The sequence below is a fragment of the Protomyctophum parallelum genome, assembly GCF_964188405.1.
Source record: "Protomyctophum parallelum genome assembly, chromosome: 1".
Taxonomy (NCBI): Eukaryota; Metazoa; Chordata; class Actinopteri; order Myctophiformes; family Myctophidae; genus Protomyctophum; species Protomyctophum parallelum.
This window is the reverse complement of record NC_139697.1, coordinates 96,591,342-96,608,216: the sequence shown is the minus strand read 5'-3', so window position 1 is coordinate 96,608,216 and position 16,875 is coordinate 96,591,342. Positions and strand designations below refer to the sequence as shown.

At 43.4% G+C, this 16,875-nt stretch overlaps 1 protein-coding gene across 2 annotated transcripts in view; it reads right to left on the bottom strand.

Annotated features, from left to right (window-relative positions):
- Window positions 1-16,875, bottom strand: part of LOC310866872 (neuronal migration protein doublecortin-like) — a 76,542-nt gene that overhangs the window by 48,550 nt on the left and 11,117 nt on the right. For both annotated transcript variants that reach the window (XM_083776659.1, XM_083776660.1), the window contains exons 3-4: window positions 12,082-12,236; window positions 11,276-11,485 (exon numbers count right to left, since the gene is read on the bottom strand). In XM_083776659.1, coding sequence (XP_083632785.1) covers window positions 11,276-11,485; window positions 12,082-12,236 — 365 coding nt within the window. The remainder of the gene's footprint in view (window positions 1-11,275; window positions 11,486-12,081; window positions 12,237-16,875) is intronic.

Below are 16,875 nucleotides of genomic sequence, written 5' to 3'. Positions count from 1 at the left end.
GACTAAGACACCCAAAATTGGTGGAAAAAACTAGACCTATATTAAATTGTTTACAGGATCAATACAAGTAAATTAATACATGATAACCCTTCCAGAGTAGTAGCTTTTTCATATTTGCTATTATTTTGCATATTTTCCTACATAATGCTATACATTTGCATAATACAAATGTAAAATTTGTAATACAATAAATCGTTGTCTTCGTGCAAAACCATACCTATATTAGATTGTTATCACCATGAAACTTCCCCAATTGATTACAATCAATTGGGGAAGTTTCATGGTGATAACAATCTAATATAGGTATGGTTTTGCACACTCAATTCATAATTAACATTCCAATTTTGGAGCTCTGGCTCTTTGGACTAAGAACCAAAAAGAACTGAACCGGTTCCCATTGGGAACCAACCGGTGGAAAAGGGGCCTTTTCCCCCCTCTATACCAAAACATCTGTCCGTATGTTTCCCCCAGAATACGATACGATAGCTAATAAGGTTCCTTTTGGTTCATGTCTAGCCTACTAGGCTAAGCGCGTTTTACCTCCGAAGAGGAAATTCCGTCTCTAAAAGCATAATCCTCTACCCAGATGAGCTGTGTGCAGCCGGGCGGCCTCGCAATGGGTCTGGACATCACTGTTAATCCACCACAGACATGGAGACACTGTTCTGTCAGTGGCTGCAGAGGACTGACCTTAATAAGACGCATGCTGTGTCACCTTTAGCTTTTAACCACTTTAAGCATTATAGCTTATATACTTTAGCTGTTGAAAAAGTAGCAGATCTACAAGCTCGTATCGCGGGGGAGGCATACTATGATCCGACGGAGCAATGATCCGACGCGCATTGGTCCGAGGTTAGGTTTAGGTGTGCTGCCCCGGGGGAGGTTAGGGTTAGGGTGAGGGTCTGCGCTAGGGGTCGGGAGAGGGTTGGGGTTAGGTTTAGGTGTGCTGCCCCAGGGGAGGTTAGGGTTAGCGTGAGGGTTTGAGGTAGGTTGTCGATCAGACCAATGCATCGGACCAATGCTCCGTCGGACCAAACACATGCACTCGTATCGCGGCACAGAGTGACAGTTCTTTCTGAAACTGTCATGATTTAGAAGACCTTTGTAGAATCGAACTTAGATATAAATGGGTTAACTCATATTTTTGCTTCTGGCCGGGGGGGGGGTCCCTGGAACAACATATTATCAGATGGGGGGGGGGGGGGGGGTCGGCGACCAAATACATTCGTAGAATCAGGTCTTATTGGGTTAAAGCAGTCGAGCATCCCTCGTTGCTGCTGATCGCTCCGCTGGCTCCGATCGTTTTGGCCGATCTCGCAAGAAGCAATTTTACAAGCTGGGCGCACACACACACACACGCACACACACACACACACACACACACACACACACACACACACACACACACACACACACACACACACACACACACACACACACACAGTCTTGTCTTCGCACATGCCCCGCCCACTAGGCCACATAAGTGGGCCAGCCAGAGTCATTAAGCGCGGCCCCTCGCACCCTCCCGCCAACACCACCACTGCTATCTGACCCCATTGATAATGTGAGGCTTCCTCCAAATGCCATTTATGGATACAGGAGAAAAAAAAGGCCAGTACTCTGTGGAGTTAACGTATAGGAACAGTGAAGGTAATCTGATCTACAAGCTCACGAGCCATCGCATCGCGTGACCTGAGCTCGTGTAGATCAAGTACAATTTGTATCTACGATGACGTGCCCGTTGGTGCTGCGGGTTGAATGTGATTAATCTTAATATTATATCAAACGGAAAGAAATACCTCCTTGTGTGTGTAGACAGAATACAGTTCATGTTACAGTAAAACAGAGCTCATTCATCATGCTGCAACGCAGAGGTACATTTCATGTCCGCTCACACTGTGAGACTGTAGTGTAGTACATACAGTATGTTGCTGATACTGCAGTTGTCTTCATTTCAGTACACGTCTTTGTTAGAGCTGCCAGATGGAAGTATAAGTATATAGGCCAGAGGTTCACAACCTTCTCCGGCCCAGGGCCCACTTGAAAATGTCGATGGGTGACATTTTCATGGGCTTTGTACATTTTCAGACCATCTTTATTTTTTATTTTTAAAGATCTTTGGGGCTCTTTTTGTGCCTTTTTTGGTAGTCAACATGCAGTGAAGAGAGGAAACAGGGAGAGAGAGTCGGGGAGTGACACGCAGCCAAAGGTCCACAGACCTCGGGAATCGAACCCGGGCCTCGCTGTCAGTCAGACACCGTGCGGTATACTCGCCGCAACCACTCGGACGTCGGCAGCAACCCCCAGAGACTTGTTTTAAACGATCTTAACGATCAATCAATCGATTGTGTCACAGCTTGGATTAATGGAACTATAGTATATGCGTTCCTATACGTTCCTATATGTATAGGTATCATCACAGTGAAAACTATACTATTATTTGTATTATATCAATATGTTATATTAGCAATCAAATCGTTGTGGTTTGCCAATTATTTGGGGACCCACTTGCAGTATATCCTGACGGCCACAGCGGTGGAAAACACCGGCTTCAGGCAAACAAAGAGCTCCCTCTCCTTCCACACTACACGTGGCACGGCGGCTCCATTCCTCCTTTCCTCCTTCCCTCTGCAGCGTAGTGGATCCACACTGGGACTCACCCATTCTGACCTGAGATCAGATTCATACGAGGTTTCCACTGGACACACACTGGTCTGATGAACCCATTCTGACTTGAGATCAGATTCTAGAAATGTCAGTCGCTCTTCGATTTTTCAAAAATAGCAGACCTACAAGCTCGTATCGCGCCACTCGGTGGCGCGATATGAGCTTGTAGATCTGCTATTTTTCAATAGCTAAAGCATAACATGATGCTGACACGAAAATGGGTGCCCGTTCAGAATGGGTTAACACCCATTTTGACCTGAGATCAGATTCTAAAAAACGTCTTCTACATCCTGACAGTTTTCTGAAAAAGCCTATGTTTCTATGTCAGTCGTTCTTCGATTTTTCAAAAATAGCAGACCTACAAGCTCCACTCGGTGGCGCGCTATATACACACACGTTTTTCAGGAAAATCCTCTTAGGATTTAGAAGGTATATTGTTGCATATCGTCGGGCAAGAAACCTCCGTATTTTAACTTAAACGTAAATGAAAACGTCCTGTTTGATCACACTATACTGTACATCGGTATACAGTGTCACACACAAAGCATCAAAAGCAGCAGATCTACAAGCTCGAAACGCGACGTGGCGCATTCCGATATACTTTTGATGCTTTTTTAATTTGAAACCCCGAAAAGTAACCAGTTTCGGTCAATATGAGGTTTCCACCCCCGACATAGAGTCGATTCGTAGAATGGGCCCTCAGGCTGGTTAGTGGTTTAAAAACAGCCTATGGAACAGTGAACGCAGCGTGGTCAAGGTTGCGCAGGACATTTCTTTCTTTTTTTTCACCCTCATTAGCGTATAGCGGTTTTCTTTGTTACATATACGACAAAGAAACGCGTGGTGTTCTTAAACAAATTAAACAAATTAACACGTGGGATGATGCGCTCTGATTCCAGCGTCAACGAGCTGCCAGAGCGGCGTCTATAGTCTAGACGTCAGTCAACAGTCACACAGCTCTATAGCGTCATGGCCGAGGTCAGCACGCGTCCGTGTGTCCCCCCCGTCCCTCCCTCGTCTCGACGGGTCGATTGACCTTCGCTGGGGAGCATACTACTATACAGGGGGACTCCCCGGTGTTAATGAAATGAGGCCAGCTCTTTTTAAAAACAGCGGATTAGGCAAGTCTACAACCCCTTTTTCACGTTTTGAGAGGGGGTGGGGAGGGGGTGAGTAGGAAATCTGAATCACACAGCACAGGAGGGAGCATGAGCCTGACGTATTATTATACTTCTGAACCACTTACACTAAGCCATTCTGAACGGAAACCCATTTTGGTGTCAGCATCATGTCGTGCTTTACCTATTGAAAAATAGCAGACCTACAAGCTCATATCGCGCCACCGAGTGGCGCGATACGAGCTTGTAGGTCTGCTATTTTTGAAAAATCGAAGAACGACTGACATTTTTTAGAATCTGATCTCAGGTCAGAATGGGTTAATCAGACCAGTGTGTGTCCAGTGGAAACCTCGTATGAATCTGATCTCAGGTCAGAATGGGTTAAGCCCCTGTATCTCTGCTGTCGCCGGGCAGAACTCCAAAATGTTCATTTTTCAGGGAAATTAGAACTATATATTTTTTTTCCAGAAAATGAAGAGAACGATGCAATACACTGCTTCATCAAAGTTGGTATTGTGACTTTATATATTGTCAGGTATACGTGCATGAAAGTTGGAGAGGTGGTGGAGTTAGCTTCCTTATATAGCAGACAGTTTGAGGGTCCAATGGAGTTAGCTGGTTTTGCCAGAAGCACTGTTCAACCCATTCTGACCGGGCACCCATTTTGGTGTTAGCATCATGTTATGCTTTAGCTATTGAAAAATAGCAGATCTACAAGCTCATATCGCGCCACCGAGTGGCGCGATATGAGCTTGTAGGTCTGCTATTTTTGAAAAATCGAAGAACAACTGACATTTTTTAGAATCTGATCTCAGGTCAGAATGGGTTCATCAGACCAGTGTGTGTCCAGTGGAAACCTCGTATGAATCTGATCTCAGGTCAGAATGGGTTAATACTTTTCATTGGTTCGATATATGTTTTTAACCAGCACACAGACATGAAGTTCAATAGCATTGATTTATGGAATCATAATCAGAAAATAGCCAATCTAACGAGCTCACAAAAAAGCAGATCTTATCCCATTCTGAACGGGCATCCATTTTGGTGTCAGCATCATGTTATGCTTTAGCTATTTAAAAATAGCAGATCTACAAGCTCATATCGCACCACCGAGTGGCGCGATACGAGCTTGTAGGTCTGCTATTTTTTTTTAAATCGAAGAACGACTGACATTTTTAGAATCTGATCTCAGGTCAGAATGGGTTCATCAGACCAGTGTGTGTCCGGCGGAAACCTCGTATGAATCTGATCTCAGTTCAGAATGGGTTAATATACACGCTCATAACGTGTCAAATCATGACATGTTCCCTGGGCTTGTAGATCTGCTTTTCTTTGTCATTTTCATATACTTTATTTCCGATAGAGATAGAGACTGCAGAGACAAACGTATAGACAAAGAGCAGAGGTGTGACGTGTAGCAAAATGGTCTGGCCGGGCTGACAAACGACCCAGGGACTCGCTGGAGTCGCTGCCAGGCATGGAGAACCCATGAGCTACGCGTCCTAATCACTCAGCTACCCCATGGGTAGCTATGGGTCACCCCATTTATAGATCTGCTGTTTTCGCTTAACCCATTTTGGACTGGGGTCGATTTAAAAAAAGGCTTCTAAATCCTAATAAAATAAAATCTGAAAAACCCATGTTTCTATATGTCAGTGGTGCTCAACCTTTTTCATGTCAAGGACCTCCAGAATTATCTGAAACTACATATTATCTGAAAATATGTAGTTTTCCAGGGACCCCCCCACTCCCAGAAGCCAATATTTTAGTTAAAAATGTTCGCTCTGAAATATATTCAAAGATTTGCGCCACATTTTCACGACTTTTCAAAAATAGCAGACCTACAAGCTCGTAGCGCGCCACTCGGTGGCGCGCTATGAGCTTGTAGATCTGCTATTTTTCAATATCTAAAGTAGAACAGAATGCTTAAAACACCAAAAGGGGTTCCCGCCCCAAAATGGGTTAACACAAAGGGGGGAAAAGAATACTATTTGGCCCGAGCTTTCTCAGAATCCAGCCCCAAATCTGATCTGGTTTCATGCAGTCTGAACAAGGAATGTGATTCAATTGACAATTTGATACCGTATGCTGTCCAGACATCTGTCACGACTCAGGAGACCACAAGGGGAGGTACATTTAATGTTCCTCCATTTCTTTTATGCATTTAGCGTTTGTGGTTTGTTGATGACAAATGTGTATTATATTGTGTTCATTCGTTATGCTAAATGTTGATGTATCGAATACATTATAATAATGAATTGCATTTTTATAGCGCTTTTCCAAGTGCTCAAAGCGCTTTACAATGGTTCATTCATTCATACATTGGGAGGTGAAGCAGCAAACGGTCGACACCACCGTCCTCACTTCCCACATTCACACACCAGTGATGGCGAGCTGAGCTCACACCGACCGACTCATTGGAGGCAATGTAGGGTTCAGTGTCTTGCCCAAGGACACTTCGACATGTGGACATGGAGGAGTCGGGATTCGAACCGCCAACCCAGGGATCATTGGACGACCTGCTCTACCTCCTGAGCCACAGCCGCCCTTATTATACATACAGTAGGACCACAATGGAAACAATTAAGTCCCTGCGACTTAATCTGGACCTTTTACAATTTATAGGTATTTAACATAGCAGACTTACAGTAAGCAAACATAGTGATTTACAGTAAGCAAGAACAACACATGGCCTCAACACATCAAATAGTGCATGAGAATGTGTCATCTCTCCATCCAGAATCAAAAGCTATATAGCTATAAGAGTATACACTATGTGTTCTATATTGTACACATAAAATGATATATATACATTACATAAGCCTTAATGTCTGACTGTACCACGTGTCGTTTACATTTCTGACTGATGTATTCAATCAATCAATCAATCAATCAATCAATCAATCAATCAAAGAAAAGGCTTGATCTGGCAAGTTTGAAAGGCCATGCAAAAACCTGATTTGTAATTCCAGTGTGAACATACAGTATAGCCTTCTTTAGCCCCTTTCGGGATCCTACATAAAGCTTTTCTGAAATTTTGATGAGTTTTATGTTGGGTCCCTGGTCATGACTATATTTTCGTATGGGAATTCCGGAACGCGGAAGTAAACATGCTCTCTAAGATCCTATCTGCGGCGTGTGACGGCTTTTTTTGCTTGAGTTATTCTGAATTCGGGAACTTTAAGTACCTATACATCCCGCTGCGAATATCTCCTGTGGCGCGGAAGCCGTTAAGTATTTTTAATCTTTGTTTGACCGATTTGGTCGCTTTATTTCTTCTTGTTTGTTTACCGTTTATTGTACCGCCTCCCGGTGTGCCGTTGGCTTGTGCGGCTACGTCCCTGCCTCTGATCTGCTCTGTCATAGCTATAGCGCCACTAGCTAGCCAGATAGGCAGTACAATGAGGTGTCAATAAACAAGGAAGGAAGAGAAGAATCAAAGCGACCAAATCGGTTAAAAATACTTAACGTCTTCCGCGCCACAGGAGATATTCGCAGCGGCATGTATGGGTACTTATACTTCACATATTCAGAAACGCTCACACGAAAAAATGTCGTCAAAGAGCGCAGACAGGCGCTAAACATGTTGTTTATGTTTTATGAATGGCCGCGTACCAGGTGGCATGGTAGTGATGCAACAGGACCCAATGCACTGGGTCGAACAAATGTCAGAAACTTCAGTAGCATTGGGTTCTGCTTGGAGGGCTAAGCCTTCTTGTGAGTGACAGTCCTCGCTAGATAACGACATGTCTAAGATAGGACTGATCAGCTGATCGATCAGCTGATCAGTGTTGTCAAACGGTGTCAAAGGGAGGAAACAAAAGCACGTGAGCAACAGGGGAATTAACGGAGAGGTGCAGCCAGGCGGCAGCGATCAAACAACAGAGGCTGAATTAACGGAGAGGTGCAGCCAGGCGGCAGCGATCAAACAACAGAGGCTGAAAACATCGGAGCTCGTCCAACTTATTGCACAACTAAAGGCGAGATGCAGAGTCTATGGAGGCTTTTTTTTAATACAAAACAGACCATCACATCACACAACAATGACCAAGGCGACCCAGAACAGTCACTCCTCCCACAGACAATACACTGATATGAGCAGGGCAGGGCGGGACATGCCCTCAAAGCCCTGAGAAAGACACTGCGGGGCCAGACAATGGCGGTCGTTAGTTACAGACAGATACATACATGCATGCAGGTCACTGAGTGCAGTGGATTGAACTATATACATTACAATGCAATCAATGATGACGAATGTAATGATTACATGCATACAGGCAGGCCACTGGAGCGGACTGTATAGTAGGCCTACACAGCTGAGCTTAAAAGATGGAGTGCCGTTATGTTTGTACTTTTTATGTGTCTATGGAGTTAACATTTCTCTAGTAGACCCCCAGTTGTGATTATAATGTTCAAATATGTCTTCCCGGTGTATTTTTGGTTTCTTCCTGAAAGCTGAATTAAAGCCTTTCTTTGAGTCAAAAAGGCCCAATCGAAATAACACCATGTTTAGTGACATCGGAACCCTAACCCCTCCCACATTATCATACAGCAACAGCTGTGGGTGAAGCTTAAGCTCAGGTGCGTCGTGGTGCTAAAATGTAAACCAGGTATATACTTTAATGAACTGGTGGGTGTGGCCACATACAAACATCATTTTAACACTTACTGTATACTTTTTTTTAAGAAATCTTACTCCTAGTATAATCATATCATAATACCTGATGATCATGTTTTACATGTACAAACTGACCTTGCTTGGGTCTGTTTTCTAAAGAGTTCAATTGACACACAGGACTTTGCTGTTTATGTCAATGTCTGTCTGTCTGTCTGTCTGTCTGTCTGTCTGTCTGTCTGTCTGTCTGTCTGTCTGTCTGTCTGTGAAAATATATCCTGATAGCATGGGGTGTGTGGATCTCTCTCTCTCTCTCTCAGCCATGGATATTTTGTTTTGAAGTTGTTGTGTGTTGCATTGTGGGTAAACCTCAGTACATAGGATATGAACCCTGAAGGTAAGATGGCCTCCTGTTTGCTCATGCACAATAATTAACTAAAAACTATCTATGCTTCATGATATAAGTGGCCAAATATGCACTCACAGTTGCTATCCAGTAACATTCGGTAATTTGCATTTCATCGTGTGGAATTGCTTAATTCATGTTTGAAAAATGATTAGCATGTTTGTTAGCTGGCTCTGCTAATGTGCTGTGTATGTTTGTGTTTGTATCAAGCCTACAGGAGGTGACCAAGGACTGTATCTAATGAGCTGTGTATGTTTGTGTTTGTATCAAGCCTACAGGAGGTGACCAAGGACTGTATCTAATGAGCTGTGGTTGTTGAAAGTCCCAATCCTACATGTTTCCAGGTATGTGCTGTGCGTGTAATATTGTTTATTTGTGCTTTTGCTATTGATTATTTTGCACAGTATGCTAGCCACAATTTGCAACTATCTATCTATTCTACAGTATAGTATGTAGTTTATATTTCCATTGTAATCATGTAGAGAGCTATCACTCCTACTTTGCTTTAGCAGTCTGTGTAGGTGGATCTCTCTCTCTCTCTCTCTCTCTCTCTCTCTCTCTCTATATATATATATATATATATATATATATATATATATATATATATATATATATATGCCATTGTAATCATGTAGAGAGCTATCATTCCTACTTTGCTTTAGCAGAGTCTGTTTAGTTGTATCTATCTATCTATCTATCTATCTATCTATCCATCCATCTGCCATTGTAAGCATGTAGAGAGCTATCATTCCTACTTTGCTTTAGCAGAGTCTGTTTAGTTGGATCTATATCTATCTATCTATCTATCTATCTGCCATTGTAAGCATGTAGAGAGCTCTCGTTCTGACTCTGCTTTGATGCTGATAGCAGCGGTCTGTGTGTAGGTGGATGTATGAATGTGGAATTGTGTGGGTTCCTTCCTTCCCACAGAGCGTATTATTATTATGTGGCTTTGAGTCCTTGTTGTATGTTCCGTATTTTGTGTTTTCCCCGTAACAGAGGGCCTTTGTACAGACTCATGAACATGGCCAGTGTGCTACACAACACGCACTACAACTTTGAAGTTCAAGTATTTGAATACGCGCACACACGAGCCGCTTGGAATATGTGGGAAAACGATGCCGTCACTGGTGTGACGGCATCGGCATTTGAGTAGTATGACAATGGAAATGCCACACTGAAACAGACTTAATTAAGCCCAGCATGCACGGTCAGGACCTGAACGAATTAGTGACGTCTCGAATTGGGGCCAGATCTGGTCTTGGTTTGACTTGATCTGGCCACAATCGAGACGTCACTAACTGGTGGCCCAAAATATCCCCTGATTTGAACATGACCAACATGAAATCTGCCCACTAAGATGGAGGTCCCTGGATGATTCAGAGAGGCGGAGGCCAGACCAACTTAAGTCACTATAGTCAGATGTAGCCCACAATAAGCTATATTATTTCAACTGGTGAAGACGTCCTGGAAATGACGTAAAGATCATCCCCATATGGGCTGTGATCTGGCCTAGTTGTGAACCTCACCGGAGGATGCTATAGGCTGCTGAACAGGCGCTCAACACTGCTGTACATATCCATCCATCCATATGAGTACGTATACCTGCTGCACGTTGAGCGTAATCTGTTCTTTCTCGTCTTTGCACTATGTTGCACCCACAGGTAGTACAATGACCATCATGGCCTTACATTGATGATATACACACATTATATCCTTATACATTTGTATATAAGCACAATACTTGACTACCAGCTCAGTGGCCTTGTGGTTAGAGGGTCCGCCCTGAGACTGGGAGGTCGGGGTTCAATCCCCGGCCGGGTCATACCAAAGACTGAACAAATGGGACCCAATGCCTCCCTGCTTGACACTCAGCATCAAGGGTTGGATTGGGGGGTAAGTCCCTGCGACACATACTAGCGTCATGTCCAGGGGGTTTACTTGTACATCAAGCTGCCTCACGCTACAGAAACAGGAGATAGGCTCCTGCCCCTATGGGCCTCATGGCTCGGCAAAGCTACTTACTACTACTACTACAATACTTGACTATACAGCAAATACCCCAGTATAGTCGGTAACCATTCTTATTTTTCGAACTCTTTTCTATTCTTTCTTTAGCAATTTAACTACAGTTGTACGAATCTCGCACAGTTATGTGCGCGCACGGTCGGAGCCACGGTGCGCTCTGTATGGAGTTATGTAATGTTTTCACCACCTGTAGCACTCGTTATGGTTTCACCTGTACCACTCGTTATTGTTTCACCTGTAGCACTCGTTATGGTTTCACCTGTACCACTCGTTATTGTTTCACCTGTAGCACTCGTTATGGTTTCACCTGTACCACTCGTTATGGTTTCACCTGTACCACTCGTTATGGTTTCACCTGTACCACTCGTTATTGTTTCACCTGTAGCACTCGTTATGGTTTCACCTGTACCACTCGTTATTGGACATTAATCAGGCCCCTACCTGCTTGCCGTCCAGCGTGTAGATCTTCTTGACCACGCCGCTCTCCAGCTTGATGGCCTCCGTGATGTCGGTGAGCACCTGCTCGAAGGAGTGCGCCGTCTTCTTGTTGAGCAGCACGCGCACCGCCTTGCGCGGCTTCACGCCGCTGCGCATCACCGTCACCAGCTTGGGACGCACAAAGTCCTTCCCGCACCCGCCGCCTCCGTTGGCCTACAATTTACAATTTAGACGTTTAGCAACGCGCTCTTAACTCATGCTCTGCCTAGGCAGAGTTATTGGTTTATTATAATGCATCCAATTTACAATTTAGTAAATCTTAATCTTAATCCAGAGCGATTTACCGTAAGCAAGAACATGGTAATACATCGAGTACATAAAGAAGTGTCGTCATGAATACGTAGGCTAAATACCTGGTGGAATTAATGAAACGTACACTATAGAGTGCTATATGTCTACATAAAACGCTATCTAATTTACATAAGTTGTGCCTTTGCATACGCCTGCAAGGTTGTAAAATGACTTGTCTTTTAGTTCTACTGGATCCATTTATCTCTCCTGAACATTTATTCTAGTTTTTATTTGTTGACGAAATTGTCAATAGGTTTAGTCTCGGTTTTAGTCATCGTAGCTTGTTTTTTTTAATTTAGTTTTTAATCTAGTTTTCGTCAGTGGAAAAACGTGAATCGAAGAACTAATCTAACACTAAAACATTCCACGTGACTAAAATGTGACCGAAACTAATACTATTGAAGAGACTATGACTAAAACTAAAATAAAATAATAAAAAACACTGATCCCCACTATACCTCGTTGTTGGCGCCCGCGGCAGCCTTGGCCGCCAGCGACTGCATGGTCTTCTGATTGGCCGAGGCCTTGACGTTCACAGACCAGTTGGGGTTCACGTTCTTCGTGTAGTCCACCTTCTTGTAGAAGTTCTCCGACGCGCACACGTAGCTCTCTCCTGAGACGGGGAATAAAAGATAGCATTATTGCTATAGGTCTGTCACAATTATTACATAATCACCTATTATTCGCAATTTCCTTGAGATAATCGATAATTGTTTTTGCATAATCGTCCATTTTGCATGTTGAAAAATGCTCAGAAATGCTGAGAAACTTTTTTCTAAAATAGCAGAAATAGCAGATCTACAAGCTTACAAATTATTATTTTGTTTAAGTTTGTTTATTTAAGTTATTTGTCATATCTGCCCTGTGCAATTTATGATTAGGAAGCCTAAAAGCCCAAGCTGTCAGGGAGAAACATCTTATGTTGTGTGTTGTTGTTTTGTTTCGTAAATTAATGTCCTACTTAATCATACAGCGTCACAGGAAGGCATCAAAAGTAGCAGATCCTCAAGCTTGAAACGCGGCGCAAAGTGCTTCGTTTTGAGCTTGTAGATCAGCAACTTTTGCTACTTTTCAATTTGAATCGTGAAAAGTTAACAGTTTTGGAGGTTTTCCACCCCGACAGAGATGATATTATAGAGTGTCTCCGAGGAGGAACAAAACGATAACAAGCCATTTGACTATTTGTTTGACACCTGAGAGCCATTCGACCTCATTGTAGGAAATGTTTACATCAACGGGAACTACAAGGGAATGTAGGTTACATGAGCTAGTCGGACGCCAGTGGGAGAAACGGTCTCTAGGGTTTCACAGCCGTCTCCAGTAACCCATAATAATGCCTGAAAGCAGAATACAAAACGCACAGGCCTATATACTTAAAGCACTAAAAGGTATAGATCGCTAAGAAAAAGCAGCATTGACCCTGACGTTAAGTGATGGATAATACATTTAAGCATTGTTCAGGATGGAAGTTAAATGGACAAATTAAAGCACAACTTCACGGTTACTCTGGGGACTAATATCCACACCACCGGCAATCAAACTAGAGTTACCAAGTGGTTATAGGATTCCAAATAATAACACATTTTCCCCAGGTATACAACCCTAAACCCAGACAGAATGAGGACTTCTATTTCCAGCAGACTGATGTCCCCAATTGTCTTGGATAAATGAAGCTAGTTTAAGAAGCACGTGTCGTTTACGCTCCCCAGGGCATAGTGTAATATAAATCACACCCGTGTGAAGTGAGGGGTGCTCTTATCATCGTGCATCCATCGTGATGTAAGTCTACAAGCTCACAACGTGTCAATGTAGATTGGCTAGTTGAACTATTCAAAAACGCTTTTTCAAAATAGTAAAAAAAAAGAAGACAAAGACGGAGGGCCTCCATTAGGCATAGCACTCTGCTAACATGGGACAGAGGAGTGCAGTTATGTCATACAAAAACACGCCGTTTAGTAGTTGGATTTTATCCAAAGTGCCGCACGGCACACGTGTAAACATTTCTAGCATGGACTAATGGCAGTATAGGTTTCATCTACAGGTCAAATGGAAGAGATGAAACCTTGTTTACGACTCGCTCTAAAGGTTCAAGACCAATAGACATGCCACTTAAACAGGGATGGACCTCCAATTCATTCTAGATAAACAGTTGGCAGTTTTTGAAAATAGTAACAGATGTTAAGGGGAGAGTTTCCCCGGCCAGTCATAGCGCATGGAAGGAACACGTTATTCCAACCAGTTCCTTTCCCCTCCATCAGGCGCCCCGGCTAGCCAAGGGGAGGTAGTTCAGAGATCAGGATTACTGCAAGTTTTTTGTGAGGGTACCTACCCTATAGGGGACACGGGGAGAACATGCAAACTCTACACAGAAAGGCCTTTTCGCCAACCCCCCCTCGGGTATGGGCACTGATGACGCGGAGGTGAGATGTTAACATAACTTAATTAATTGTGACCTTTGGGCTCTGTGTAACTGTTCTCTGAAACTGTGCTGGTTAAAACAGGCCTGAAATCCACCTTTCAAGCAGGCCTAAGAGAGAGGATTTTTTTTCTATGTACAGTACATAACATACCGTAAGTGTGATATTTAATTTAGTTGTCATTTTTCACGTCATGTTTATGCATTGAATACATGGGACCCGATTGGAAACAAGCCTTTTTTTTGTTTTCCTTTTAGACCTTATATTGGGCCACCCCTTAACCCTTATCCCTAAACTTATTTTCCTTCTTTTTTTTTTTTACTATTTTAAAAAACCTTTTCAAATAGTTCAATAGCTGATCTACAAGCACACAACATGTAGATGTAGATCGGCTATACATTGACATAACAACGCGTCATCAGAGCGGAGGGAGGGGCGTCAGCTGCGACTCCGCGGCTCCGCCCACCCCCGGGGTAAGATTTGTGATTTGTGATTTGCTCTCGTTCACTGCAATGCAATTTGCGGCATTTTCAAAACAATATTGCGCAGAGTAGCGATTATCTAACGTATTTGCAATGCCATACGTTGAAAGATCTGTTGCCCGCGGACAAGGCACGTTACCTCCGCAAGTTAGATATTATCGGCATAGGTGTTTGCCGTATGTGATTAAGGATTGGAAAAAGTTGCATTGGCAGCCATAGAAAATTCTGCCCAGGGTAAAACACCGGATGTGATGTTTTTGGGCGTTCCTGTCTTGTTAAAAAACCGGCTGTGACGTTTTTGGGCGTTCCTGTCTTGTTTCGTGTCAGTGTATTGAACTATTTTAAAATGATTTTCAAAATAGCAAAAAAATGGCAAATAAGTTTAGGGATAAGGGTGGCGCTAGATGGTGCCCCAAGTGTCTGACTGTACTCTAAATAATAAAGCAATCAATCAATCAATGGAGGGTGCAGTCTGAGGTAATCAGGGGAAGGGGAGACGCCTGGCGACGGTCTCCCCCCACACACAGTATAAAAGCTTCATATTCCATTGTTTGCCATTGTAGATGTAACTTTGCGCTGACATAGCATCGCTCCAGAAGCCATTATGTTAATGTACTTATCTGATGATAAAACACTTCGTCAACATCCTTGAACGAGACAAGTGTTTAGCAGAGACAGGCTAATTAAGTACGTTTAGTGATTTTTGTCAACAAAGTGACATATGTAATCCGTCCTTCCAGGCAAGCCTCTGCACACACACACACACACACACACACACACACACACACACACACACACACACACACACACACACACGTCAACCAACCAATCGACGCAATCGTTTAATCCCAAAGAAGTACTCTTAGCTTTCCAGACATCTGCAACGTGTTAAATGATTTGTGATGCTGGCGAGCCTCCGAATGAGAGTGTAGCCTTTTACTCTCTGTTCTTATTAAAGACAGACTGGGCCCTATTTTGGTCAGTGCCTCCTTACCCCTCATCCCTAAACGTTTTTTTGAGGGGCCCCTCTTATGCCCAGCTTTGTCTGTTTGTGTGAACACAAATGTTTTTCAAAATAAGACGAATAATTTATGGATATATAAATATATAGGATATATATGGGATAAGGCACTGGCGAAAATTGGGTCCTTTTGTCATAATATCCATAACATTTTAGAGCAATGGCAGGGTTTCCTGCACAATGTTGTTGGCATGGCGCTGCGCCAGGCTTGAAATAAATCGCGCCATGCCAAGCTGCCAAAAAATAAAAATAAATAAAAAGGTTTTTCTTTTTTTTGAGGGGGCTAGTGAATCATGGGGTGTGTGTGATATGAAATGTCCAGTACCTCCCCAGTGCCACCCCAGTGTCTGCCCTGCAGTGTCTGCCCAGTGCATCCCCAGTGCCACCCCAGTGTCTGCCCTGCAGTGTCTGCCCAGTGCATCCCCAGTGTCTCCCCAGTGTCTCCCCAGTGTCTCCCCAGTGTCTCCCCAGTGTCTCCCCAGTGTCCCCTGAGTGCCTCCCCAGTGTTCCCCTGAGTGCCTCCCCAGTGTCTCCCCAGTGCCTCCCCAGTGCCTTCCCAGTGCCTCCCCAGTGCCTGCCCAGTGTTCCCCCAGTGTCTCCAATAGCAATCTTAATAGCAATCTTAATCTTAATTTATTAATCTTATTAATTAATTAATTAATTAATTAATTAATTAATCAAAATTTTCGACGTGCGGCCTTTGGCCGCGCGCCAGAAGGCCCCCCCGCACCCAGCACCATGCCAAACTTTTTCCTTCAGGAAACACTGAATGGTAGTGGAACTGTGGCTGTTATGTCAAACTACAGATAAATTAGCTTAGGCCCTGGAAGCATGAAGCAGCATACTGTATATAACATGGTGTAAAACTATCTTGCTGCTGAATCAAGTCATGAAGCACGTATCATTATCAGCCTAGTCACCATATGGTCAGTTTAAAGGTTAACCCATTTAGACTTGAGACCAAATGTCTTCTGACAGTTTTCTGAAAAACCTATATGTTTTTAATTTAATTTCTCAAACATTTTCATGTCAAGGACCCCCAAAAATAATGTAATTGGCCGCCGACCCCCATCTGAAAATATGTTGTTCCAGGGACCCCCCCCCCTCCCAGACGCAAAGATTTCAGTTAAAAACGTTTGCTCTGAAAGAATATAAAATTCAAAGATTTGCGCCATATTTTCACGATTTTTTTTTAAATCGCAGATCTACAAGCTCTTCTCAACTTGTAGATCTGCTATTTTTTAATAGCTAAAGTATAGCATAATGCTTAAAACACCAATAGGGGTTCCCGCCCTGAATGGGTTACATATGACTGTTGCAGCTGTTAGTTGG